Source organism: Humulus lupulus, chromosome 3 (genome assembly GCF_963169125.1).
Source record: "Humulus lupulus chromosome 3, drHumLupu1.1, whole genome shotgun sequence".
In the NCBI taxonomy this organism is placed as follows: domain Eukaryota; kingdom Viridiplantae; phylum Streptophyta; class Magnoliopsida; order Rosales; family Cannabaceae; genus Humulus; species Humulus lupulus.
In genome coordinates, this window is record NC_084795.1 from 284,828,804 (window position 1) to 284,855,900 (window position 27,097).

At 31.8% G+C, this 27,097-nt stretch overlaps 1 protein-coding gene across 1 annotated transcript; it reads left to right on the forward strand.

Annotated features, from left to right (window-relative positions):
• The first annotated feature begins 317 nt into the window (after positions 1–317).
• LOC133824900 (homogentisate solanesyltransferase, chloroplastic-like) lies at positions 318–21,126 on the forward strand. The gene is made up of 11 exons (XM_062257920.1): positions 318–835; positions 1,647–1,908; positions 14,194–14,318; positions 14,425–14,571; positions 15,575–15,800; positions 15,987–16,063; positions 16,437–16,529; positions 19,691–19,808; positions 20,504–20,566; positions 20,668–20,700; positions 20,929–21,126. Exons 2-11 carry the CDS (start codon positions 1,669–1,671, stop codon positions 21,001–21,003), a joined length of 1,197 nt encoding a protein of 398 aa, XP_062113904.1. The 5' UTR covers positions 318–835; positions 1,647–1,668; the 3' UTR covers positions 21,004–21,126.
• The last annotated feature ends 5,971 nt before the right edge of the window (positions 21,127–27,097 follow it).

A 27,097-nucleotide genomic window follows, 5' to 3' on the forward strand; every position in this document is an offset into this window, starting at 1 on the left:
GTTTATATGCAAACATTTCATAGACATTATGTTGAGTTGAGTCACTAAAAGCAAGAGCTTCAATCTTAATTAAGGGTAGGGTCAAGGCTTTGGAGGAGAACAAATGAAATGTAAATTGGTATCCATTTGTTACACATGGTACTAAAATTTTATAATTTTACATGCTTTTAATAAAGAAAACTTGATCCAAGACTGTAGTTTTTCAATATGCATTTGTATGTCCCCAACTAATGCTATCCTTTGGTAAAAGATACTCTATCTCTCGCAATTCATTCCTGAGGATTTCAGTTTCTGGGTCTTGCTTACAATGATGTCTAGATACCATAATCTTCATTTGGGGAGGGCTGTTTTGGATTTGGTTGCTTGTGTTGTGTGTGTGTTTTCCAGCTCTTCATTCAATTAAGTGTCATCTTTAAGTGTGTTGATGGATTTGATGTTTACCTAGATGCAATGAAAAACATCTGTGTTTGCTAGTTTATGTGATATGGATCTTCTTGACTTCTCTGTCTTTTTTTCCAATGGAAGAGAGGGAAAGCTCTGAACAATTTGGTTTTTGGGCTTTGGGCTTTTCAAAGAAAGTAGTGAAATGAAGGATTTAGGAAAGAAAAGTGGTGGTGATATTTGGTATTTTATTTATACCAAAATTCTGAAAAGAACGAAAAAAACCATAAACCCTAGTCTCAATCTTCATTTCGTTTTCACACATTTCTCTCTCTTTCTCTCGCCGATGAGGCCACTGCTCCAAGCCTCACTCCTCTAAAGCTTCCTTTTACTCATTCCACAACGACGCCGTTTAGCTGGATTTCCTTCTCTCTCTCTCCTTCCTTCCTCCCAGGTCTCTCTCTCTCTGGAATTTTATGTGTATTTTTCGATTTCTGCATTGAATTATTGTGCTTTTGTTTCATTTTATGATACTGATGTAATGAAAGTGATGACTGATCCAAAATAATTGACAACGTTATGGTGTGGAAGTAATTTGGCTTTTTTTTAGTTCTAGATTTTGATCAAGGACCATATTATCATGTTTTTTTTAGGATCTTTGTGTGGTTTTATATTCTGGGTTCTTATCTATAATTCTCAACCCAATCATCTCATATGTCAACCAAGTTAGAAGAAGAGTTGTTCTTTTAAATTTTTTTACCTCTTATTTATGTAGAGAAATTGCTATACATATTCTTATCCGAAAGAATTATATTTATTAATAGATTATTATAGCATTTTCGTTCTTTCCTGTGTTTTATTTTCATAGATTGGGTTGATTCATGGAGTGGACTTTTTGTTTGCTTGATTTGAATCAATTAATCAGTTTGAAAATTATCTCCGTTCCCGCCTCCGCATCCGAGTCACTACGAGGAGGCGTTTGGGAAAATGTGCATCCCTACTTCTTATTCACTTAATTTTATAAATATAATTTCCTAATATACCCTCATTTAAAAATCAATTTATTAAATATAGATATAATAGTAAAACAAATATATAAAATTCAATAATTAAAATATTTAAGTGGGAACGTGCCCACATGCTCTCACGTGGCTCTGCCATTGTGGAAGGACAATTAATTCGCCATACTCTATGTTATATTATATAAATATATAATTTTATGAAACTCAACATCTTCTTCTCCCTTAAATTTCATTTTGTATTAGTGCGTACATTACTGGTCGTATAATGGCGCTGGCTGTCTCTCCTTTCTCGCTAGGAGTACGAACAACAGCAGCTGATCATCTTAGAAAACATTCCTCTGGTTCTCCTACACCTATTAAATCAAAGCCAATAATAAACAAATCCTCCTCTTACGACATCGTTTCACGTTCTAATAACTCTACCTTTAACTCGAATCGCCCAAAAGTTGTGTGCAGTTTTAGATCTTTATCAAACGAACAACCCAGGAGGTCTTATTCAATCCAGGTATGCTTTGATTTCTCTTCTAAATTTAGTTTAACTCTCTGATTTTCTTAACTTGGGTATATATAACCATTATATCACTTATAAAAATGTGTGTGTGTGTGTGTGTATATATATATATATATTTGATGATGAATCGTGTTAGGATTATACTTTTTTCTTATACTGTTAATGCTTTTGGTATGTGATTTGCAATTGTAATAACTCAGTTCACGTCTAAACAGTAAAAGACGACAATAATATTATTGTCCTAATCGAAGTCTCAAAACTTAAAATTTTGACAATAAATTAAAATCCCTTTTTTTTTGTCAGTTTATATTTTGTTTTTAAATTTGAAACAAATTTTCATTAAGGATATTTTTGTCTTTTACCTATTCTTTGATATTGACTATATTTTGATTTAGGGGATGATGATTTGTTCATATGTTGAAATAAGGAGATGTTCTTGTAAAGTTTTTCAAACATATATCTAATAGATTATAGTCAATATCAATTTTTTAATTTGGTATATAAATATATGCATATATATATATAAAAACATTAATATTTTAAATTAGATTGGATGAGTTACTTTCGACATAATAAAAAGTTTGTATTCAATTCATGTAATAAACATAGATTTTATATTGTTAATCTAATCGAATCTGCACTTTGGAGATTTAATAGGGATAGATTATCACTCACTAGTTTGACCAATATCAGTTACTATGTTTAATCGACAAGATAATTCGGATTATTGCTTTCTTTTATTACCCACCGAGGAAAGATATCATCTCTTTCTCCAATTTTTTTTTTTTTCATCTCTTTATTAGGATGTAAAGATTTTCTTTTACATAGCCTTAGACCTTTATTGTTTATGCTAATTCTTTTATTTGTTTATTTTTTCTATTTATGTCTGATAAGTCTAGATTTGAAATATTAATTTGACAATTGAATGTTAAGAAATATAAGGCCAGTTAAATGTAACAAAATGATCAATGGTTAAACTAACAATTTTTCTTTCAATGTTACGTAATTTTTCTTTTTATCTTATTCATCAATATGAACTGACGTGGTATCCTTCTTAATTTTTTTTTATGTTAGTTCCTTTGCCTTATTGTCGGAAAAAAAATGTAAAAAGTCTATATATATATATATTGTAATCCTACTTTTTAGATTTTTTTTAATTTAAAAAATAATTGTGAATTGAAATAAACTTACGTCACAATTTGGAAAAAAAAATCACCTATCCCCAAATTTCCAGTTTCTTCCATGTCCCACTAATTATTTAAAGACACCTCATTTATTTATTTAATATATATTTAAATTATTTATAATTTTCTTTTTTCCTAACTATACATAAATGTGATGTCTTAAAATAATTGGTGGGACATGGAATGGATAGAGAATTTGGGACAGTAGATTTTTTTTCCACAATTTGAAGCAAATACAGTTCAAAATCATATCTAAATTTTTGGTGTAAATAATTGTTTGGGAAATTTACAAAAATAGCTAAAAAAAATTTAAATATGGAATTTGGAAAAAAAATTACAAAAATATAGAAGGGCATAATCATAAATAAGTTTTTTTTAATAAAGTTTTGTTGGTAGTAATTGTGTAAATCAAAGTACACAGCAGAATGGTGACAATAAAAAATATAACCAATACTAGATCCAAGATCACATTACACTAATAAAGATTCACAAAATATATAATCATACATCTCGTAGCCTATCAAGAATATTTGCTATATTTTCGTAAAACAATAACAATCATCCAATCCAATGAGACAGCTTAGAGATTCACACCAAAATCTTCCAAGCAAATCCTTAACACACAAGGATCATGTGTGGGCACGTAGTATACACTACAACAATATAAATGTTTTATTACTTCATTTGGGAGACATTAAATGTCTATAATGTCTCCTGCTAGGGTAGACGTTAGAAGTGGAGTCATTGTAGATGGGCTTTCAATGTCTCCCATTGGGAGACATGAGCGACACCCCATGCCTCCTGGTGGGAGACGTTGAAAGGTGTCCAAAAGCGGGGACTTTCAACGTTTCCCATTGGGAGACGTGAGATGTCTCCCACGTCTCCCAATGGGAGATGTTGAATATATTTCTATTTTTTTGAAATCGAAAATTAATTTTTTAATGTTTTTAATATATTATATAAATTATTATCTAATAAATTGAAATTGTATTTATTAATAAAATAAATTTATATAGTATTGTTGACGCGGTTCTTCGCCAACAGGTAATTAAGAGAAGAAGATAAATGGATTAGTGCTGAAAGTAGAACCGTCACAGATATGAAATCTTAGGGGATGAACTAGGTAACTCAAGACACGTTTTTAAGTGGTTCAAAGGTTAACATCCTTCTACTCCATTAGTCAATATTATTGATATATTCTGGGTATTTGGTTACAAAGTGTATATCTCTTCTGAGACTATTTTTTCCAACCCTTATCAACTCCCAGGGTCTCCATATTTATAGGAGAATGCACCTGGAAGTTGGTAAGGAGGTCATCCCGTGACCTTCTTATTTGTCATATCAACTCTGTGACATTCATGATTAATTCCTAAACCTGACACATAAGTATGGTCAAATCGATAGATAAGGAGATAATGGGCCGCACGGCCCAACCCAGCCATGGGTGTCTGAATACGCACGTTCCTGCTGCGTGTCCAAGAAGTCAGGGAGATATCAGACACGTGATGTCAGATATAGGCACGTTTATCTTGCGTGTGTTGACTTTACAAAGGGTCAGAGATCCATGAGAAGCTCGTACCACGAGCTGCTTCCCTGACCCGACCTTTGGCCTTCAGACTCCTTCCCCTAGTCTTGGGCAGCCTTGGCGAGTCCTTGAGGATACCTTGAGCTAAGGGGGGACGACCTCGAAACAGAATCCCCGACCTGGGGAAATTTACGGACTAACCTTGATTAATCCGAGGCTCGACCTGCTAATCAGCCCGTGGGAAAATCAGGGCGTACAAGTATTATATGTGATTAATTGTTAAATATTTTTTATCAATTACTTTAATCATTTTTTATTTGTGAAACTAGGTCTGTAAATGCCAAATGATAGATTTGAGGGGATTAGTTGTTTCACAGTACAAATTGTTAACACAAATGTGAAATAGGAAAAGAAATTAATACCAAAAAAAAAATTACAACAATAATCAAAATAGGAAAAGAAAACAAATTCACCAAGAACAACAACAAGATTCAATTCTAAATCATAAATAAAAAATACACACAAACAAACACTAATTGTCCAAAATATACAAAACACATTATAGATTTTTAATATACAAAATGGAAAAAAATAGATAACAAGCCCCAAATAGAAAACGAGAAGAGTTAGCGACTTCGATGGGGTGGCTCACGACTTCAACGGCACATAGCTTCGATGGGGATGAGCGGAGACGCCGAAGAATCACAACTTCTATGACGTTGAAGGAAAGCGGCTTCGGCAAGGATGGGAGGAGGTGACGTCATAGGTTCATGGCTTCAATGAGAACGAAAAGTGGTGTGGGTAGTTGTCATGGTGGTAGTCGCGATGGTAGTCGTGGTGGTGGCATGGTGATCTGAAAGAGAAAGAGCTAGAAGGAGAGATGAATGGAATTTGAGAGAGAAATAGAGAAAGAGAAAAGAAGGGGGGGGGGGGGGGGGGGGGGGGGGGGGGCACAGCTAGGGTATTCGGAAAAAAGAGAGAGAATGAAAGTTAGATGAAGGGGATTTAATAACAATAATAATATAGGGAATAGGAAATGTGTGGGAGAGAAGATGCATGCTGTCAGTGTCCATTTTTCAACTGATTTTTTATCTTTTATTAAATAATAATAATATATAGATCATGGACTTCCAACGTCTCCCACTTGGAGATGTGGGACACATGGCATGTCTCCCAGTGGGAGACATTGGATGTCCCCCGTGAACATGTGTTTAGACCCCAAATTTTTAACGTCTTCTTGCACTTTTAATGTCTTACAATTTTAGCAATTAATAAAAAATTTCAATGTCTCCCAACATAAGACATTTAGACAATAGAAGACATTGTAGGGGGTCAATGAATGTCAAAATTGTTGTAGTGATAGTATGGACAAAATTTAGACTCTCTTGATCTACTCAACACATGAGATTAAGAGATGTTTGGAGAAAACAAATGCTCTGAGAGAGTATTGCAGTTTTTCAAACTTTCTCTAAAAGTTGAAAATCAACCGCTTTTGTTTTTACGATACATTACTAAACTTTTACAAACCTAAAATAATTTTAAAAAAATAGACGCAGTCAAAATTGATTAGATTCCAAAATTTTAATTATTTAATAAATATTTTAATCAAATTAAAATATCTATTTTTATATAATTATCTAATAAATAAATATTTAAAATTCTTAAAGAAAAATTGAATTGAAATAACAGGGATGTGACATGTGCCACATGCCAGTCAATGTGCAAAAACTATGTCTCGGCATGTGATAATTTTATCTCATTTATTTATTTAATTAATAAGAAAATATTTATGCATTAAAATAATATAATATTTCATAAATACATAAAGATCAGTTAATTCAACTTTATCTTATAATTTAAATAATTTATTATCATAAAATAAATTAATATTTTTCTATCTCATTATTAATTAACCCAAATTAATTAATATTTAATAAAACTAATATATAGTTTTCAAATAAAAACATATTAGTCTTTTTAATTAATTAGTTAATCATAATTATCACATAATTATTACATAATTTCAGCTTAGCCCCAAAAAATTAGTTTCTTGACAATTATGTCATTTTCTCCTTTTTAGTTTGTCAATTATATCCAAACCCTTGACAATATAGTATAGAGGTGACTTTGGAAGCATCGACGTATAATACTATGGTCCAATAAACAAGGTTATTTATTAAACTCTTTAATTAAATAATCTTATTTATTAATTCCATTATTAATCCACTATATATATGGAATTGCACTTTTAGTAATTATAGAATTATGTTTACAGAATTATCTCGATTTGTTTATTGATATAATCACTCATGTAGGTTTGTCCTCCAATTTATTGGTTCAATAATTAGAGTTGGTCAAATATTGTTTTACCCTTCTAATTACATCTTGTTCCTGAAGTTCTACTAATTCACTAGTGAACAGTTAATTTATAATCATATTATAAATTTGAGCTCAATATTCGATTCGTTTAGGAAAGCTTTGAATCCATTCTTGTAAGATCATGTTCCCAGCCATTCGTGCGGTTGAATCTCCAAAACAAAAGTCACTAGCCTCATTATACAAAGAGACTTTAACTAGTGAATCAAAAGACCCAATAATCATGAACAAGAGATCATGAATACTTAGGATTTAGACTGGCCTATATATGATCATTTTTTTATATGAACTAAATCTTTTTGGCAAATTGTAAGTTTTATAAACAAAATTATTTCACATCGATCCAGTCATATATAGTCTAAGTATATAAAGTACATTTACTAAGATGTCTATCCACATCAGCTATTCAAATCTAGATCACATGGATTATCGAAAATTGCTTAGTAAACTGTGCTAGAAACCATTGATTAAATATTCCATACTTTAATATGTTGCTAAAAAATTTATTCATTATCTATGATATTATTCGTGTCGTACTCATAGAAGATCATACTCTCATTAATCAATATCGAATTTTATGATATTTATAATTATTCAGTAATAATTCAAACATTCAATTATAAAGAAAATGTATTTTTAATTCCAAACAAAAATGTCTTATTACATGCTTTTAGGGCTCCAACCCTAACAAGTTTACAAACTTGTAACTGTTGTACCCTAAAAATGTGATCTAAATCGTCTTGTTCGAGGTACAACTGTCAAGCAATACATGATGGTTACAAGACTCGAAGGACATTTCATTAACTCCATATTAAATAGCTCGAGATTACATTATCAAGTTAGGCTATCATGAGATCCTCCAGATCGCCCTAAATGTCTATGATAGAGATCAAATAACACAACGTTTTAATTGGCCCCGTCAATCTTTGAACATTACTCGGGTTATATCACCTCTAGTTCGAGGAATACATTCGGCTCGCAGAATAAGGATGAATCCTCACAAACTCGGAGATTCTTTATACGCAATTAATACTTGTAATCGTTATGTAAAAAATGCTTGATATAAAGAGAATTAGCATATTTAAGGAATTATGTATTTTGGGAAGTTATTCATTCTTGTAAGTTACCAAATATTGTACGATTACCAAAAATTGTCCATCAACCCCCTATAAATAGATAGGGAAGTGACAGTAAAAAGGATCGCATTTTGTATGAAAAAACTCTACATAAATTGTCTTAAACAATTTCTTTAAGAGTTCATAAGCAGAGACTCGTGGACTAGGTGGATTTTAACCACTGAGCCACGTAAAATTTCATGTGTTCTAATTATATGGTTTACAAAAGCCTAATCTCCCTTATTCAAATTTCTTAATCTACTGTTGGCGAAAAACTGTGTCAACAAATTGGTGCTTTCATTGAGAAGTAGATTAGGTTTACCGATATTTTTCTGAAAACTTTCGTCCCAATATTATTATGGTGGTAACACGTTTAGTGCGCGAGAATGAGTCTGAGAGACCTGGAAATCAAGGAGAGTTCCAAACGGTTGACCCTGCTGGAGAGGGCACCTCCATACCTCATCGTCCTGGAAAACAACCCCAAAACGAGGATGACAACCATGGCGATAGTGGAAGCTCAGCTTCGTGGCCCCACAATACTAACCCATGATATATCACTGCCATAGAGATGGAGAATGCTTTGTTTAGGAGCCACCTTGCCCAGACCAATAGGTGAATTGATAAAATCATGGCACAGTTAACCCTCATTTAACCAATAGTAATGTCGGAAGGAAAGCAAGTGGGTCCCACAGGTCTTGATCCCAAAGGCATAACCATCCTAATGTGAGCCGCTCTATTCGGAATGAGCAAACAACTCACGTCGCCAGAAAAAACCAGCCAGCCCCTAATCCCAGGAATGAGCAAACAACTCATGTCACCAGAAACAAGCCCAGTCAGACGGGGCGAGCAAGGACCATGTCAAGGAGAGCAGAAGACCCTATCAATCCTCCAGCAACTCGACCAGCTAGTTAGGTACAAAGAAGTGAGGAAACTTTACCACCAACCCAACACATTAGAGTGGATAATGGGTGACCTAGTTTTTTGCGCTCTGATGAACAGCAGATTGCCTCGCCAATAAGGAACCCACCATCACCTATTCGTCATCTGACACCCCCGCGATCACAAAGGAATGTATCAGCTCGCGGGAACAACCAAAGAAATTATGTACCTAGAGAAGATATGTATGTTTCGCGATCTCGATATATTGGAATCCAAGTTCACACAAACAACCAAGCCCCACGACCTCAATTGTGAATGGTAAGCTTCGCAAAAGGTAGTTGCTGGACTGAAAGCCGTCGTGAGGGTAGGACAAAAAGTGTGTGCAATATACACTCTCAAAGCCAGGAAACCTATCGGATGAGTCGTTTGAATTCAGCTCAGAGTTTTTCCCTCTAACCATCAGTGCGACTTACGCAATCATTTCAACATCCAACAGGGACAACAAGCTTGCGATAACGATCTGAGTTACAATCAGACGAGGGAAAATCCTTCGATAAGGCGTGAAGATGGGAACATCCCCATCAACCGAGCTCATGCTTGGAGGGAAAATAACCCAAAAAACTTGTAGAAAGGGATGGGAGCTAATAATCATTTCCATAATAACCTGGAAGTGAAGGATCTAACCATTGAGCGGCTCACTCTAATGAAAGAGCAAATGAAGCGTCTCTTGTCCGAAAAAAATCAGGACGATTATGATTCTGTCGAGGATACTTGAGAATATGTTTCACCACAATCCAGTGTTCCAAACCTTGATTTAACTGATAACAATTGACAATTCCTACTGCATAACATATGTTAGGTCTAGTACATAACATTGCATACATTAGGCTCCCTACAGCTGATGCATAGGGATACTTTCTCATGTCCTCTTGCTCTTGTGGTGTCTTTGGACACTGATCTTTGCAAAGAGTAATTCCATGTCTGGTCGACAATTGACCCTTTTTGGAATTTTCCATTGAGAATCTTTCAAGCACTTTATCAATATAATTTGCTTGTGAAAGTGCCAAGAGCTTGTTCTTTCTATCTCTTAGAATTTTAATGCCTAGAACATAGCTCGCTTCTCCCAAATCTTTCATTTGGAATTTGTCAGCCAACCATTTCTTTACATTTGATAATGTCTCTACATCATTCCCAATGAGTAGGATATCATCAACGTACCCTTTGATGTATTTATAAACACATGCTTCATCAACATTTTTGTTCGAAGCCATATGTTTTGATAGTTTCATCAAGTGTTAAGTTCCAAGATCTTGATGCTTATTTCAATCCATATATGGATTTCAACAACTTGCATACCTTTTTCGATCTTGATCCTTCTTAATAAACCCTTCTGGTTGTTCCATATATATGGTTTCATCAAGTTGGCCATTTAGAAAGGTTGTCTTGATGTCCATTTGCCAGATCTCGTAATCATAGATGGCAGCTATAGACAAGAGTATACGAATGGATTTTAGCATGGCTATAGGAGAAAAGGTTTCTTCATAGTCAACCCTTTTTTTCTATGTGTACCCTTTGGCTACAAGCCTTGCTTTGAAAGTCTCTACTTTCCCATCTGCTCCTCTTTTCTTCTTGAATATCCACTTGTAATCAATGGGTTTGATATTCTTAGGTGGATCTTTAAGAACCTAGATAGAATTGGAATTCATCGATTTCATTTCTTGGTTCATGGCGTCTTGCCATTTGTCCTTGTCAGAATCATTTATTGCATCTTTAAAATGTCAATGGATTATCTTTGTTTGTTTCAAACACAAGCACTTGAACTTCATGTTCATAGCGTGTGGGTTGCTTACTAACCCTCCCACTACGATGAGGTTCTTTACTATTCTGACTAGAACTAGCAGTTTCCTCTTGCCGTTTCCTATTAGATTTTGCTGGTGACTTTGCAACTTCATTCGAGACCATCTCCTCCAGAAAACCTTACTGCGAGGTTTGTGGTTATTAACATAGTCATATTCAAGAAAAGTTGCATTTGTCGATATAAATATTTTATTTTCTTTTGGACTATAGAAAATTCCACCTCTAGTCTCTTTTGGAATATCCCACAAACATGCACACTTCAGAGCGTGAATTCAACTTCCCAGTCTTTCCTTTAAGCACGTGTGCAGGACACCCCCAAATTCAAAAATGGTGTAAACTAGGTTTACAACCATTCCATAATTCTATGGGTGTCTTTTGGATAGACTTAGATGGAACGCATTCAATATGTATGGAGCACATTGAGTCGCATAGCCCTAGAATGACAATTGTAATGATGATAAACTCATCATTGATCTAACCATATCTAATAACGTTTTGTTCCGTCTTTTTGAAACACCATTTTGCTATGGCGTTCCAGGTGCAGTGAGTTAGGATTGAATTCCATGCTCACGCATATGGTCATCGAATTCAAAATCCAAGTACTCTCCTCCTCGATCAGATCGAAGTGCTTATAGTGATTTACCTAATTGCTTTTCAGCCTCTGCTTGAAATTCTTTGACCTTTCCAAAAGTTTCAGATTTTCTTTGCATCAAGTATAGGTAACCATATCTTGAATATTCATCAATGAAAGTGACGAAATATTCATAACCTCCTCTTGCTTGTACATTAAGTGGACCGCAAACATCTGTATGTACTAGCTGAAGTGGTTCTGTGGCTCTTGATCCTTTAGGAGAGAAAAATCTCTTGGCCATTTTGCCTTCTAGACAGGATTCACAAACAAGGAGAGATCCAATAGATAGTTTTCTTAAATGACCATCATTTACAAGCCTATTTATTCTGTCTAGACCAATATGGCCCAAACTCAAGTGCCACAGATATGTTTCACTATCGGAATCAGTTTGATAGATCTAGGATTAGCTGTTTTAAATAATTCAGAATTAAAAAAAAAATTCATTCATTATAAGTATGTATATTTTGTTTATCCCAAAGCTTTTGCATAACAAGTAAATAAATAATTTCTTTAAATAATAACTACTTTATTAATAAAAGAAATAAATGTTATGCAAAAACATAGAAATAAGTTTCCAAACATTAATAATCAAAATTACTAATAATAAACTAAATTTCTAGACTGTAGTTTTCTTTGTTTAAAGAAATCTAAAATTTCTAAAACAAAATAAAGAAATTTAAATTGTTCAAATAACAATAAAATCACTTAATAAAACTACTCTTCAACTTCTCCATCTCTTTACTTACTATTCAAATCTTCATCAGTCTCTTCCTCCTTTTCAGGGTTCTAATTCTGTAAAAGGAAAAACAAAAGAAAAATAGATTAGTGACATATATTTTTTAATCTACTATCCAAAAATTTTGAATCTGATATTCATAATCTTTGAATCTACTATTCAAAGTTGAAAAATATATGTAAATCTTATTTACCTTTTTCGTTTGATATAAACGATGACACTCAGGAAAGACTTCCTTTGCCATTGCTCACCACATCTCATGTGCTAAGTCATAGTGTTTATATTTTTCCTTTGTTTTGTCAGACATGGTTGAAAGCATGCAATAACGTGCCAACCGATCGGATTTCATTTAATTTGCATATTTTTCTTCTGCTTCATAGCTAGTAGCCAAATGTGGTTCTGTTGGAGGTTTGTTACAGATGTTTGACATCGTATTTTTATAAGAAAAAAGGGTTAACATGCCTCGAAACCAGTGTTGCATATTTTTAGGTCCAAAAACCAAGGATTTGAGAAAAGCATCGGTGTGTAATTCACCAATAAACATTTTTGCTGGGAATAAATAAATAAATACAAATATTATTATATTTAGAAAAATAAATATCAAAGTTTTAGAAATTAAACGTGATGCATGAACACAATTAAAACACATAAAATAAAGTTTAATTTCCACGATAAAACTTTCTAACAATTAAAGTGTCGTCTTAGGGTCGGTCAAATTAATCTTAAAGAATTTATAGACGTTCTTATCTTTATTGTTTAAAACTTAAAATAATTCATTATTTTCTCTTTTAAACATTAAAGTACCGCTTAGTTTGGTCAAGTTATGATTATCCATTGCAAAAGCTTAACCATAACTTTGTGAGTGTAACCCATTATTTCGGAGTTCATGACTTAACATAGGACATTCCGCCTTAGGGTCGGTCAAACCTAAAATACATCATTAGTTCCTATCTTAGTAAGAAATGTAACCTTGCTATTGACATATCTAGACACATTCCTTAGGGGGACGAAAACAAAGCCGTCGCGATGTGCTATTCATATCTCACGGTGTTATTTTAATAATAGAGACCACGGGTTATGTTGAGTTATCAACCCTCTCCCACTCACTATTTTGAAATAAGTGTTTTTAACCTAATTAATTCCAAATTAATTATATATTCTTTAAACTTTATGAACATAATTGAAATTGGTAAGAAAGCGAGTTTCTAGGTCCATATCTAATTTTAAATTACCAATTATGTTCATATTAACTTTACTAAAAAAAACAATTTTAAAATAAAGTTGGTTTAAAGAAATTAAGTCATAAAGACTTAAAAAAATGGCGTGATATTTTACTAAGTTTTCAAAGAATAAAACTAAGTAATTTATATGCAATTGGTTTCGCAAAACAAATCATATAAACATATAGGACAATCATAATAATCATGTTTCTACCAATGAGATGCATGATAATAACTGTGTATGTTTTTTATGTATGTCACAAAATGTATGAACAATTTTTAATCACATCAAAACAATTATTTAAATAAATAAACAATAAATGTTGAACCGGGTGCTTTTGGGTATTTTTAATTTTACAACCTCTTTATAAAATTAAAATAAAAAAAATGCCTTAATCTCCTTGACTTTGGCTCTAATTTCAATTTAATTGTACCTCGACTTAGTTTATGTCGATTTTGTTTGTCTGAAATTAGGGTTAAAGCATTGTTCTTTTAGTTCTTTGCTTACCTATATATATATATAAAAAAAAAAAACTAAAACAAACAACACAGTTCTGTGATTACAATATTTTAATATGCAAGAGAAATTGGGCATAAAAGAATATGTGATAGTTCTTTTATTTATTTTCCATTTTTAAAAACTACCGTAGACGAGTAATGATTTTTTTTTTTGAACTTTTTAAAAATTAAAGTATTATAATTTAATTTTTTAAAAAAAGTATTGGGATATTAAAGTCAAATTAATATAATTGTTAGGCATGCACTGAAGCCGGAGCACCGATTGAAGATTCTCCTTTGCTCAAGAAAGTTTGGGATTTCGGACATGTTTGGTTAAAATACCTGAGGCCCTATGCAATAGTGGGAACAGTTGCGGCGTCCGTGTATGTGATTTAATTTTACCAAAAAAAAAAATGTGTTGTCAAATTTTTAATTAAATTGTACGTAATTATTTATATTTATAATACCTTAATAATCTTTTGTGGGCAGTTCTGTGTATGGAAGAGTGATGACTGAGAATCCAGATTTGTTTAGGTGGTCTCTTCTGATGAAGGCATTACCTGGCCTATTTGCTATAATATGTGGAAATGCTTATTATATTGGTATTAATCAGATTTATGATGTCGATATTGACAGGTAAGGTCAATTTATATACCTGGAAAAAAAATATGGAATATTGTATTTTTTTTTTTTTTTTTATGAACAAAGAATATTATTAACAAACCAAACCATTTACAAAACGGGAACACAAAACCCAAAACAAAAACAGCTCAAAAAGAGCCCAGCAAACCGAGACAAATAACAAAACAGCTCACAGAGAGCCCAGCAAAAGAAAGTTACAACAGATTTAGGCTTCTAAGTAAAATAATGTCAGTGCTCTTCATCTTAGCCTTAGACAATCTAGAAACTCTAGCCTTAATATTATCTTGAATCAGAGAGACAGCCTTGCAAACAGACATCGAAAAGGAATTAAAAACACACTGGTTTCTGTTCCACCAAACCAGATACACAGAGGCAGCTAGCCCAGCAGCAACTATCTTCTGCTGAAGATTCTTCGGCTTCCCCTCCATCCACCTAATCCAATCCTGGAAACAAGCAGGCCAAATCAAACTACCCAGCCAGCTAGCCACACCTTTCCTTACTTGAGCAGCAAACTGACATTGAAAAAATAAGTGCTCATGACATTCCTGCTGCACTTCACAAATTGGATACAAGTAAGAAGACAGCTGCAGATGGCACTTCAATAAATTGTCCCTAGTTAATAGATGCTTCAAGGAAGCTTGCCAAAGAATAAACCTGTGTTTAGGCAAAGACAAGCTACACCAAATAACAGCAGCCGAAGGCACCTTATCTCTGTTCATAAGTTGAAAATACATCTTACTGGTTTTAAAGTTGCTGTTAACTATAGCTTTATCTAACATCTCCTTGCTTATGAAAGCCCTCATCTTGATTAGCTTACGCCAATACCAGCTCACGTCAGATTGTATATTGTACTCCCAAAAAGATTGTTCTTTAAGATAAACAGAATCAATCCATTTAACCCAAAGAATATCTTGTTTAGTGGAATATTGTAATTACTTATACGTTTTTCTTTATTTATTTTGATATAATATATTTATGTGTGTGTGTGCTGGTTCAGGGTGAACAAACCTTATTTACCTATAGCTTCAGGGGAACTTTCAATGAAATCAGCATGGTTATTGGCCATATTTTATTTAGTGGCTGGGTTGTTGATTGTTGGATTAAATGCAGAGCCACTCGTCACTGGTCTCTATTGTCTTGCTCTTTTCTTCGGCACCATCTACTCTGTTCCTCCACTTAGATTGAAGAGATTTTCTATTTCAACAGCTCTTGTGCTTTCTTCGGTACTAAATTTATATTATTCAATCCCACAATTTGAAAAACTAATTGCATTTTAAAAACAAAATAAGTAATCCTCTGGCTTTGATCAAAGATAGTTTTGCCAAAGAGTAAATTGTTATTATGATTAAATCTATAATTAATTATTTAGACTATTATTACAGATAACACAAATTAACTAAACTATGCAGATACGAGGTGTACTCATTAATATTGGAGTATATTATGCCACTAGAAAAACGACTCTTGGACTTACGTTTATGTGGAGGTGGGTTGATTTTTTTATTTGTTTTTAATGTATAGAAGATTTTTCAGAAATTACTTAAAATTATATTGATATTCATTTTTATTGTCATATAATTTATTAAATATTTTCGATAAAATATCAAGTTAATTACAGTTCGTACATAAACATATATAAGATGTGGAATCATTTTCCAAAAAAGTTAAATAATGTGGACTTTCATAAATTCATTTTTTTAGTAGGTCTATTTTCATTATTCTTGTTTTATTTTAGACATGATCAACAATTCATTATTATGAATATATACATACATGCATTCTTTTAATTTGAATAATATATGTATAGATATTTATAGTAAGAAAATTTAATAATGTTTGGATATCAATTTGGTATGCAGCCCTGCTCTTGTCTTCATCACCACTTTTATAACATTGTTATTTATGGTCGTCGCCATCACAAAAGATATTACAGACATTGAAGGTGACACGAAGTAAGTAATAACTATAATTTATATTCCTCCAATATATATTTATATTTTTTTATAATTGATTTAATTTGTTTAAGTTATGTAGGGAATTTGTTCTAATAATTATCCCAAAGGAATTATTATGTTTGGAGATTTAAATTGTTTTAAATTCAAATATGACATAGCTGGTTGGGAATTACGACAAGTTTTTATTAGATTAGGCTATATCATTTTACTTTATGACTCAGGTATTTGTTTCTATTAATATTAATAGAAAAAATACCAACTTAGCTAATTTATTTTGTCCGAATATTCGATCGGTCTTTATATTTTGTTAAATGACAAAACGGATTCTCCATTTTACAAAATGGAACAAAATAATATTATAAACCCGATTTTGGTCAAATAATTTTTTAATATGATTAAAATACTCTTATATTTGTGAATTAATGAATTTATTAAATAATGAAAAATATATTTTAAAATAAAAAATAAATTACAATGATTTTAAAATACAAAAATAATTAAAAGCTTTATTAAAACTAAATATATCATTAAACTAAAACTTAATCTACCATAAATCTAATTTTCATCTAATTAATCACTGGAAGAGAAAATTATATTTTAATTAGTTTTTAAATTATACAAAAATAAAACCTAAAAACATAAAACATTAAACTGAAACCATAATCATATAAGAAAAATTCATTTTCATCTACGTCTTCTTCTTCTTCATCATCTTCTTCTTCTTTAGGGAAGCTTGGAGGGAAGCGACTGGCGAGGTGGCTGGCAGGCAAAGAGGCTCGCGTACCCCTAACCTCTAGCACCCATCTTCCCAAACCTCGATCCCAGATCTGGTTCTATTTGTCCCCAACTCCAACCCAGATCAGCCTCCACCTCTAGCGTGTCCCCTTCTTCCCCAACCTTGACCTTCGCTCGGGACCCAGATCGGCCTCCAATCGACGTCCAAAGTTTGAAGAGCCTTGTCAAACTATATTGTCTTTTGGAGAGCCTTGTCATTTGAACTATATTGTCTGACAAAAATCGACGTCCAATTATAACCATCATTGAAAACTTACCCTTGACTATATTTTGTTCATTTTTTGAACGTTTTGCTGATGTGGTCATATACCACATGGTATAGTTGTAGTAGGAGAATTTATTTAATTAAATTAAACTTTATGTTAGATAACTTAGTCAAACTAAGTTATTATCTTAAATATATGATAATTTTAAATTTTTAGACAAAAATATTCATAACATTCAAACACTTATTTTCTTTCTTAATCTAAACTCTTTCTCTAACATCTCTCACACACTCTTTCTCATTCTAATCTTCTCGAAAAAATACCAAAATTAAAAAAAAAATCATCTAAAACAATCATTTGAGCGAAAAGATATGAGCTTCCAAAGTTTTTGTCAAATTTCAATATAGAGCATCGATTTTGCATCGAAAAAACATCGTTTTGGCAAAAATCAAGTTTTCATGATTGCATCGCAACAGCATCAAACCATCATGGATTTTGTATCGAAACATCATCAATTTTGCATCGAAACACCATTGATTTTGCATCCAAAAAGCATCGTTTTGGCCAAAAAATAAGTTTTTATGATTGCATCGCAATAGCATTGAAACACCATCGATTTTGCATCGAAAAAATATCGTTTTGGCCAAAAAGCAAGTTTTCATGATTGCATCATAACATCGAAACACCATCGATTTTGCATCGAAACACCATCGATTTAGCGAAAAAACAAGTTTTCATGTTTGCATTGCAAAAACATTGAAACACCATCGATTTTGTATCGAAAAAGTATTGCTTTTGCCAAAAATCAAGTTTCACGATTGCATCGCAAGAGCATCAAAATTGCATCAAAAATGCATTGTTTTGATGCAATTTAGATGCTTTTTTGATGGTGTTTTGATGCAATTTTGATGCAAAATCGATAGTGTTTCGATGCTCTTGTGATGCAATCATGAAAACTTATTTTTTTGGCTTAAACGACGACTTTTCGATGCAAAATTGATGATGTTTCGATGCCAAATAAATGGTCTTTTGATGCCAAATTGATGGTCTTTCGATGAAAAATCGATGGTGCATTGATGTAATCATGAAAACTTGATTTTTGTCTAAAACGATGCTTTTTCGATGCAATTTCGATGCTCTGCACTGAAATTTGATGAAAACTTTGAAGGTTCATATTTTTTCACTCAAATATCGGTTTCAGATGATGTTTTTTTTTTTTTTAATTTTGATATTTTTTCAAGATTTACAAGATTAGAGTGTTAGAGAGAGTGAGGTAATGAGAGATGTTAGAGAGAGAAAGTTTGGATTGAGAGAAAAAATTAGTATTTGAATGTTAGGGGTATTTTTGTCTAAAAAATTAAAATTGTTATATATTTGAGATAATAACTTATATTGGCATATTAAAAAATTTTACTAAATTATTATGCATATAAAATAAAATTTCTCTTAACTAATTATAGTTAACCGAAAAAATTTATTGACATTAAACATACAAATATTAACTCTACAAGAATGCAAACACATATTCCCAAAAATTATCATTACACTACTATTTATATATGTATTTTATGTGTAGATTCTCAAATCAGATTACCTTAAAGTTATATCACTATACTATTTAAAACATGAACAATATATAATATAAGCTTGGAATACATTTTAATAGTTGCTATGAATTGAAGGAAATTTTTACTACATAAAAAAGTTGGAGGGAAAAATCTCTTCAAAGACAATAGTTCACGAAGAGAAAAAAAAATTCATATTTGTCCTATATAAAGTAGCATACATGCACTTTCATAATAAATGGATTATTGAAAATAAAAAAAGAAACTGTACCTCCCAATGGATTGAAGTTAGAGAAAGATAAAAAGATGAGAAACTAGGAAAAGAACGGAACTCTTGGGGGTAGCTTTTTGGTTTTCAAGAGACTTTCAATTTAATAATAATAATTATTTTAAGTCTTAATTATTTTTTTATGGTAGAGTTTAATTAACCATGTTTAATTAACCATTGTCCAAATTATTATCTCGAAAGGGGTTGTTACAATACTTAACTATCAAACTATACGATTTGTTTTTTAAACTTACGAATGTCGATCTCAAATAATTTAAGTTTTGATTTTATATATTTTATGAAACATATATATCATTATTACAGGTTTCAAATAGTAACCTTTGCTGCAAAATTTGGGGTTAGAAACATTGCACTCTTTGGCACTGGTATTCTCTTGCTAAATTATATAGGTGCCATATTGGTCCCAATTTGTATGCCTCAGGTGAACCTCCCTTTCAACCTTATTAACTTTGCATTTTCCTTTAATATATATTCAATTGTGGTCTGTAAATTTTACAACTTATTATACTTATACTATATATTATGTCCTTTTAGTGTTTTTTAAAGTTTAACTTTTCAAATCTGCAAATCACTTATGTTTCAATTTATTTTTTTATCGGTTGTCTTTCATCAGAAGTCATATTGCTATTTCAAAATTCTAAAACAATTAAAAGTGCTAAATAACACATTTGCTCATTCTTAATTAGACCATTCATTTTGGAGTCCGATTGCTTAATTGCTGTACAGGCAATAAGGAGTTCTTCAGTCCTGTATTCCTACTTTGGACGACTCATAACAGATTGTAAATGTTTGTTGTCTGAGTTAAAATCACAGTTTGTTTCTATTAAATTTGTAAAATGGTCTGCTACCACCGTCGCTCACTATTTAGCGAGGACCACGTGTGTAGCTTCTGATCGTCATTTGTTTGCTTCTCATATTCCTACTAAGTTTCAATCTGTATTATTGAATGATTTGAAGTATTAATGAAGTTTTACTTTTCCGGGCAAAAAAAAAAAAATTAGACCATTCATTTTACATTTTCGAGATTTAGACAAAATTCACCTTCACCTTCATATGACATAAAATATTATTATGTCAAAACACATATGCATATTAATTTTTATTTCCTATTTACAGGCTTTCAACCGTAACTTTATGGTCTCTACTCACGCAATTCTGGCATTATGGTTACTTTTACAGGTTTGTCATACATTACAAGTTACAAGTAATGTCAACTGTCACAAAAAATGATAATAGTAATAATAACATTATTTTTTTTTCTTCTTTCAATTTTCTTTCAGGCCTGGATATTAGAGCAAGGAAAATATACAAAGGTAAAATTTAGCTAAGGATAAATAAGAATATTTTAAACTTCAATCAAATGGTATTATTAGGGTTGACAATTTACACTATCAGAGGCAAGACATGGCACAAGCATATTTAATCGAGATATAAGTCTTACATTATTCTAAGGAAAGGGAGCAAAGTAATTTGGATATATAAACTGAACCAAAGTGGTAAATTTAATACTGGTTTTATGACTTCTGTGTATGTTAATGCAGGAAGCATGTGCAAATTTCTACCAAGTCATTTGGAAGCTTCTTTACGCAGAATATATCATATATCCCTTCATCTAGAAGATTATCACTTATTCTTCATCTAATTTTTTTGTTAAAATAAATCATATTTGTAAAATAAAAAAGGCATCCTTGTGTTTACTTTAACTATGATGCGTAATAAAGTGGCTAATCTTTTAAATTGTTCCTTTGAATTTATGTACGTAACCTATACATGTTTTATATCAAAGAGCATATAATGAGTGAGAGGATTTTTCATATCTATATTTATTATAATAATATCTTTTAAATTGCTCCCCTGTATTTACTTCTCATATTTGAATTTGAATCCCTCACTTTACTATTCTTACATAACAACTTTCCCAAAATATATTAAATTGAATTCATAGTTACTTACTAATTCAAATAAGATTTAATTACAAAATATAAATTCAATAAATGGCTGGTATTATTAATGAGAATAAAATTGCATTCCAGCCATTTTTAAAGTTGGAGGCAAAAGTTTTTGTTGTCAACTAATCTCCTCCAAAATCATATTAGGAACACATATAAAAATAGCAGACAAAAACAACCAAAATTTGTAAGAGGAAATAACACAAACACCACAAGAACACAGGACTACTTGGTTCGAAATTAGCCAGAAGATAGCTAACCCTGCATGCATCCAAGGCAAGGCAACATAAGCCTGAGTCAAATCCACTATTGAATAGATGATTAGCAACAAGACACACTCAATCAAGATAGTCTCTTCTTCAACCTCACTTTTACTCTCAGTCGCTCATAAGAAAACCCACTCAATAAAAAAGGTTGCTCTGGTTCTCTCTGTTTTTCTCTCGTACAATTTCGCATTCTCTAAAATCTAATTACAAGTGTTCAGAGCTAGAAAAAATATATAGCCTCAAGGCTAACTAAATGAATTAACACCACCCAAGCTACAGTCTTGACCAAGGCTTTAATCGTAGTTAGTTGACCAATAACTAACTGACTTACTTCAATTATAGCAAAATAGAAAAACATGTGGCAATTTGAGTTATTATCAACAATTCTCCACCTTGACTCTATATTGATCCGTGGATTGAGACTTGGTTGCCCCACAACAACACTTTGGAATTACTCCTTGATACCAAGCAAGTTCAAAGCTTCTTTGAACATGTTTACGGGTATCACTTTAGTTAATATGTAATGTATGTTGGGTTAATATCAGTGGGAATTTTGACATTATTGATCAACCCTTTTGAGACAATATCTCTGATGAAACACAGTATTCTTAGATAATTGAATTGCACATTGAGAATCACAGTGCACAATCACTTTGTCTTGAATATATCCCAATTCAGACATAAATCCCTTCAACCAAAGTGCTTTCTTTACAGCTTCTGCTAGAGCAATATATGTTTCCACCAACTGTAAACACACATACAGAAAGTGATCTTCTTTTATCTTGGTCACCAACAAAGCCTGAGTTACAGTACCCCACAACTTCATTTTTATTCCAGCTTTGTCTTGTGTAGCAAAGTTTCAAACCTGATGTCCCTTTCATATATCTTAACAACCATTTGACAACATACAAATAATCTTCACAAGATTTACTCATAAACATATTGACCAAACCAATACCGTAAGCAATGTCGGGCCTAGTAGAGACCATAGAATACATGATGATGCTACCTATTGCGTTAGCATAAGACACAACTCTCATCTTTTCTTCTTCAAAACTCGCATCCTCTTTTGAAAGAGATTTGAATTTAAAATGAGAACCAACTGGAGTGTTAACAGTTTGAGCATCCTTTAGGCAAAAAATCTCTACAATTTTCTTCAAATAACCTTGTTGAGAAAGTGTCAATAGACCATTAACCTGATATCTAAAGATTTCAATACCCATAGTTTTTGTAGCAGGATCTAAATGTTTCATGTCAAACTCCAAACTCCTCATCTATTTTAGATTATCAATTTTAGCTTTATGCTTACACGCTATAAGCATGTCATCGACATATATCAAAACATATATTTATATATATATATATAGCTCTTGTCACCAAAATCCTTGTAATACACACAACTATGATGTTTAGATCTGAAAACTTTTTCTTTTTTGCATGAGTTTTTCGAAACTAAAATACCACTGTCATATGGGGATTGCTTCAAACCATATAAGGATCTCTTGAGGAAGCGCACTTTATTATCTTCAAAACTAGTATTGATGAAGCCTTCAGGCTTCTGCATGTATAATTTTCTCGTCAAGGTTTCCAGGCAAAAAAGTTGTGTTCACATCCAATTGTTCTAATTCAAGATTGTCAATGGTTGTATTGGCCAAAATGACCCTTATTGAGGTGTGTTTAACATATGGTGAAAAACCTTCAAGATAATCTATCCCTTATATTTGAGAGAAGTGATTCGTTACCTGTTCGCCTTGAATCGAGGCTCTTCAACTCTTTGTAGTCCTTGCTTTCTTTTAAACACCCACTTGCAATCAATAATTCTCTTATTCTGAGGTTTATCAACTAAAATCCCGATGTCATTTTCAGCCAAGGGTTGCATTTCGTATACCATTGCTGTCTTCCATTTTGACCATTCTATACTCCTCTTTGCTTCTCAAAAGGTGTAAGGTTTTTGAAGATCAAGCATATCAGTTACATTCATAGAAAAAGCTGTAAAATCATCCTCTACAAATCTCGTTGGAGGTCTGATTTCTTTCCTTGCTCGATCTCTAGCCAATAAGTAATCATGGTGTTGATTGTCAGCCACTTCCTCAATTGTTTCATCCAAAATTTCAGTGTCATCAAGTTGTGCATCTTGTTCTTATTGTACAACTCCACCTTGATAATGATCATGTGGTAAATTATGAACTTCAACCTGAAATTTTGGATCCTGCTTAGCTTGTTTAGAGTTGGCTTGTTCCTCATAGGGTTTGTTAGTTTTATAAATAAACACGCTCATTAAAAGTTACATCACGTCTGATAATGCATTTTTGTGTCATCGAGTAACCAAATCTTATTCCTTTTTACACCAATATGATACCTAAGGAAAACACCCAAATTAGATCTAGGATTTAGTTTTTATTCATTCACATGAACATATGCTAAACATCCAAAAGGTTTTAAATTAATATATATGATGGTTTAGATCCATACCAAACATGTTCAGTAACTCTGAAATTTAGAGCATATGTGTTGGTATTAAATGATCAAATCAAAAGTACGCAGTAGAATATATGAACCCATTTTAATAAATATTAAAACCAACGATGATCATATACATATATAAATATTAAATCACATATAAATAGATCAGGGATTACCCCTTGTAGCTTATCGAGTGTTCTTTAGTCATTTTGTATAAATCAATGATCTTCCGATATAGTGTTATGAGATCTCACACCTTGATCTTGCAGACCAATCTAAAATACACAAAGATATGTATGGGCATGTAGGATTCAAAATGTTGATATATGTGACTCCTTAGATGTACTCAACACATGAGTTCTTGAGAGTTTTGACAAAGAGAAGGTTTAGAAAAAACTATCCTTTTAGAGACAGAGTCTGATTATCCATCATACTTTTCAATATCACGTAAATTAGATTTATAAAGATATTTAATCTAATTAAATAATATTTATTTAATTAAAATATAATTCAAATTAAAATTGATTAGGTATTTTCATTTGATTATCTATTTAAATCATATTTAAAAAGAATAATTAAATAACTGATTAAACAAATTTATTTGAAATTCAAAATTCAAATTTCAAGGATAAAATCTCTCATGTTAGGCACCACACACTGTGCTGTACAATATGATTCTCATTTGTTTATTTAATCAACTTTTAAGACAAGATATTTATTTCAACATAAATATCAGTTAATTCAAAATTAATTTTATCTTAAAATATCAGTTTTAAATTAAATAAATAGATATCATATTATAAATAAGATATTTATTATTTTCTCTTTTTATATTAATCCAAACAAGATTAATATTAATTTTAAATTATAGTTTTTCAAAATAAAAATTATATAGTTAAATAAATAATTAATTAACAATTAATCAATTACCCATAATTATCAAATAATTATTTTGTAGCCCTGGAAAATTAATTCATTTGCAATTTAGTCATTTCTCTTAACAAATCTTTCTTTTGACATCCTTACCCTTGACAGTGTAGGATAGAGGTGATCTGGGGACCATGGACTTATAATACGAAGCTCTAATAAACCAGATTATTAATTAAACTCTTTAGTCTAATAATCTTATTTATTAATTTCATGATTACTCCACTATAAATATGGAATTGCACTCAAAGTATTTATAGAATTATATTTATAGAGTTTTCTTTAGTAGTCCATTGATATAATCAATATATTTAGTTTTGTCATCCATTATTAGTTCGTTAATTAGAGCTGGTCAAAATTACCATTTTACCCTTCTAATTACTTCTTGATCCTTAAGTATCATCAATTCACTAGAGAATAATTAATCTATAATCTAATTATAGATTTGAGCTCAATAACTATTCAATTCCAGAATCAACCCTTAAGAGAACCAATATTCGATCCGTTAGGAAATCATGGATTCCATTATTGTAATTCATGTTCCCCGCCATCCATTATATTAAATCTCCAAAATAAAAGTCATTAGCCTCATTATTCTAAGAGACCTTAACGAGTGAATCAAAAGATCCAATAAACCTAAACATGAGTTCATGAATAATTAGGATTTAGACATATTTACAAGTGATCATCTATTATGACAAGAATTAAATCTTTACGTCAAACGACAAGTTTATAAAGATAATTAATTCTCATCGGTCCTGTCATATATAATCTCTATTATATACAACACCTTTACTAAGATGTCTCTATCCACATCAGTAATCCGAATCTAGATTTCTTGTATCTTGCATGCGTAGCAAACCGTACTAGTAACCATTCATTAAAGATTCCTTACTTTAATATGTTATTGACTATTTTACTCATTATATATGATCTTAATTCTCTCGCACTAATACAAGATTATATTCTCATGAATGAATAGGGAATTTCTTGATATTATTATATTATTATATAATTAATTCAAACAATAATTATAGCATTCAAATATAATAAAATTGTACTTTTATTTAAAACTAATAAAATGTCTTTACATGCTTTCAAGGCATTAATTTTAACAATATCCCACTTGCCCTCAAAGCAAGTGAGACATTTCCCTTAATCCCATATTGCACACGTGACTCATGAACGACTTTGTAGGAAGTGTCTTGGTCAACAGGTTAGCCAGGTTCTGTTTTGACGCTATCTTCATAACAGTTACATCACCTCAGTGTACAATCTCTCTTACAAGATGGTATTTCCTTTCTATATGCTTCCCTCTCTTGTGGCTTCTAGGTTCTTTGGAATTATCTACTGCTCCACTGTTGTCACTATACAAGATTAGTGGCTTATTCATATATGGAATAACTTCTACATCAGTGTAGAACTTCCTCAACAAAGCTGCTTCACAAGCCGCTATGTATTCGACTTCCATGGTTGAATCAGCTATGCTAGATTGCTTAATGCTTCTCCAGACCACAACTCCTCCACCAAGAGTGAACATTGGCCCTGATGTCAATTTTCGACTGTCTGTGTCTGATTGGAAATTAAAATCAATGTATCCAGTAGGGTTTAGCTCACCCATGAATATACCAACATATAGTCTCTCGTTCCCCTAAGATACTTGAGAATGTGCTTTACTGCAATCCAGTGTTCCAAACTAGGATTTGATTAATAACGACTTACAATCCCAACTGTATAACATATGTCAGACCTAGTACACAACATAACATACATTAGACTCCCAACTGCTGAAGCATAGGGATACTTTCTCATATCCACTTCCTCCTAAGGTGTCTTGGGACATTGTTCCTTGGAGTGAGCAATTCCATGTCTTGTCAGTAATTGACATTTCTTGGAATTCTCCATAAAAAATATTTCAAGCACCTTATCTATATAATTAGCCTAAGATAGTGCCAAGAGCTTGTTCTTCCTATCCCTTAGGATTTGGATTCCCAGAATGTAGCTTGCCTCGCCCAAATCTTTTATTTGGAACTTTTAGCTAACCATTTCCTTACGTATGACAATGTCTCTACATTGTTCCCAATGAGAAAAATATCATCAACGTA

Bases quoted from the DNA above. Each gene is read 5' to 3' on its own strand.
- LOC133824900 (XM_062257920.1), top strand. From the start codon at position 1,669: ATGGCGCTGGCTGTCTCTCCTTTCTCGCTAGGAGTACGAACAACAGCA. The intron at 1,909-14,193 runs GTATGCTTTGAT...TATAATTGTTAG, and splicing joins GGAGGTCTTATTCAATCCAG to GCATGCACTGAAGCCGGAGC. The intron at 20,567-20,667 runs GTTTGTCATACA...ATTTTCTTTCAG, and splicing joins CATTATGGTTACTTTTACAG to GCCTGGATATTAGAGCAAGG.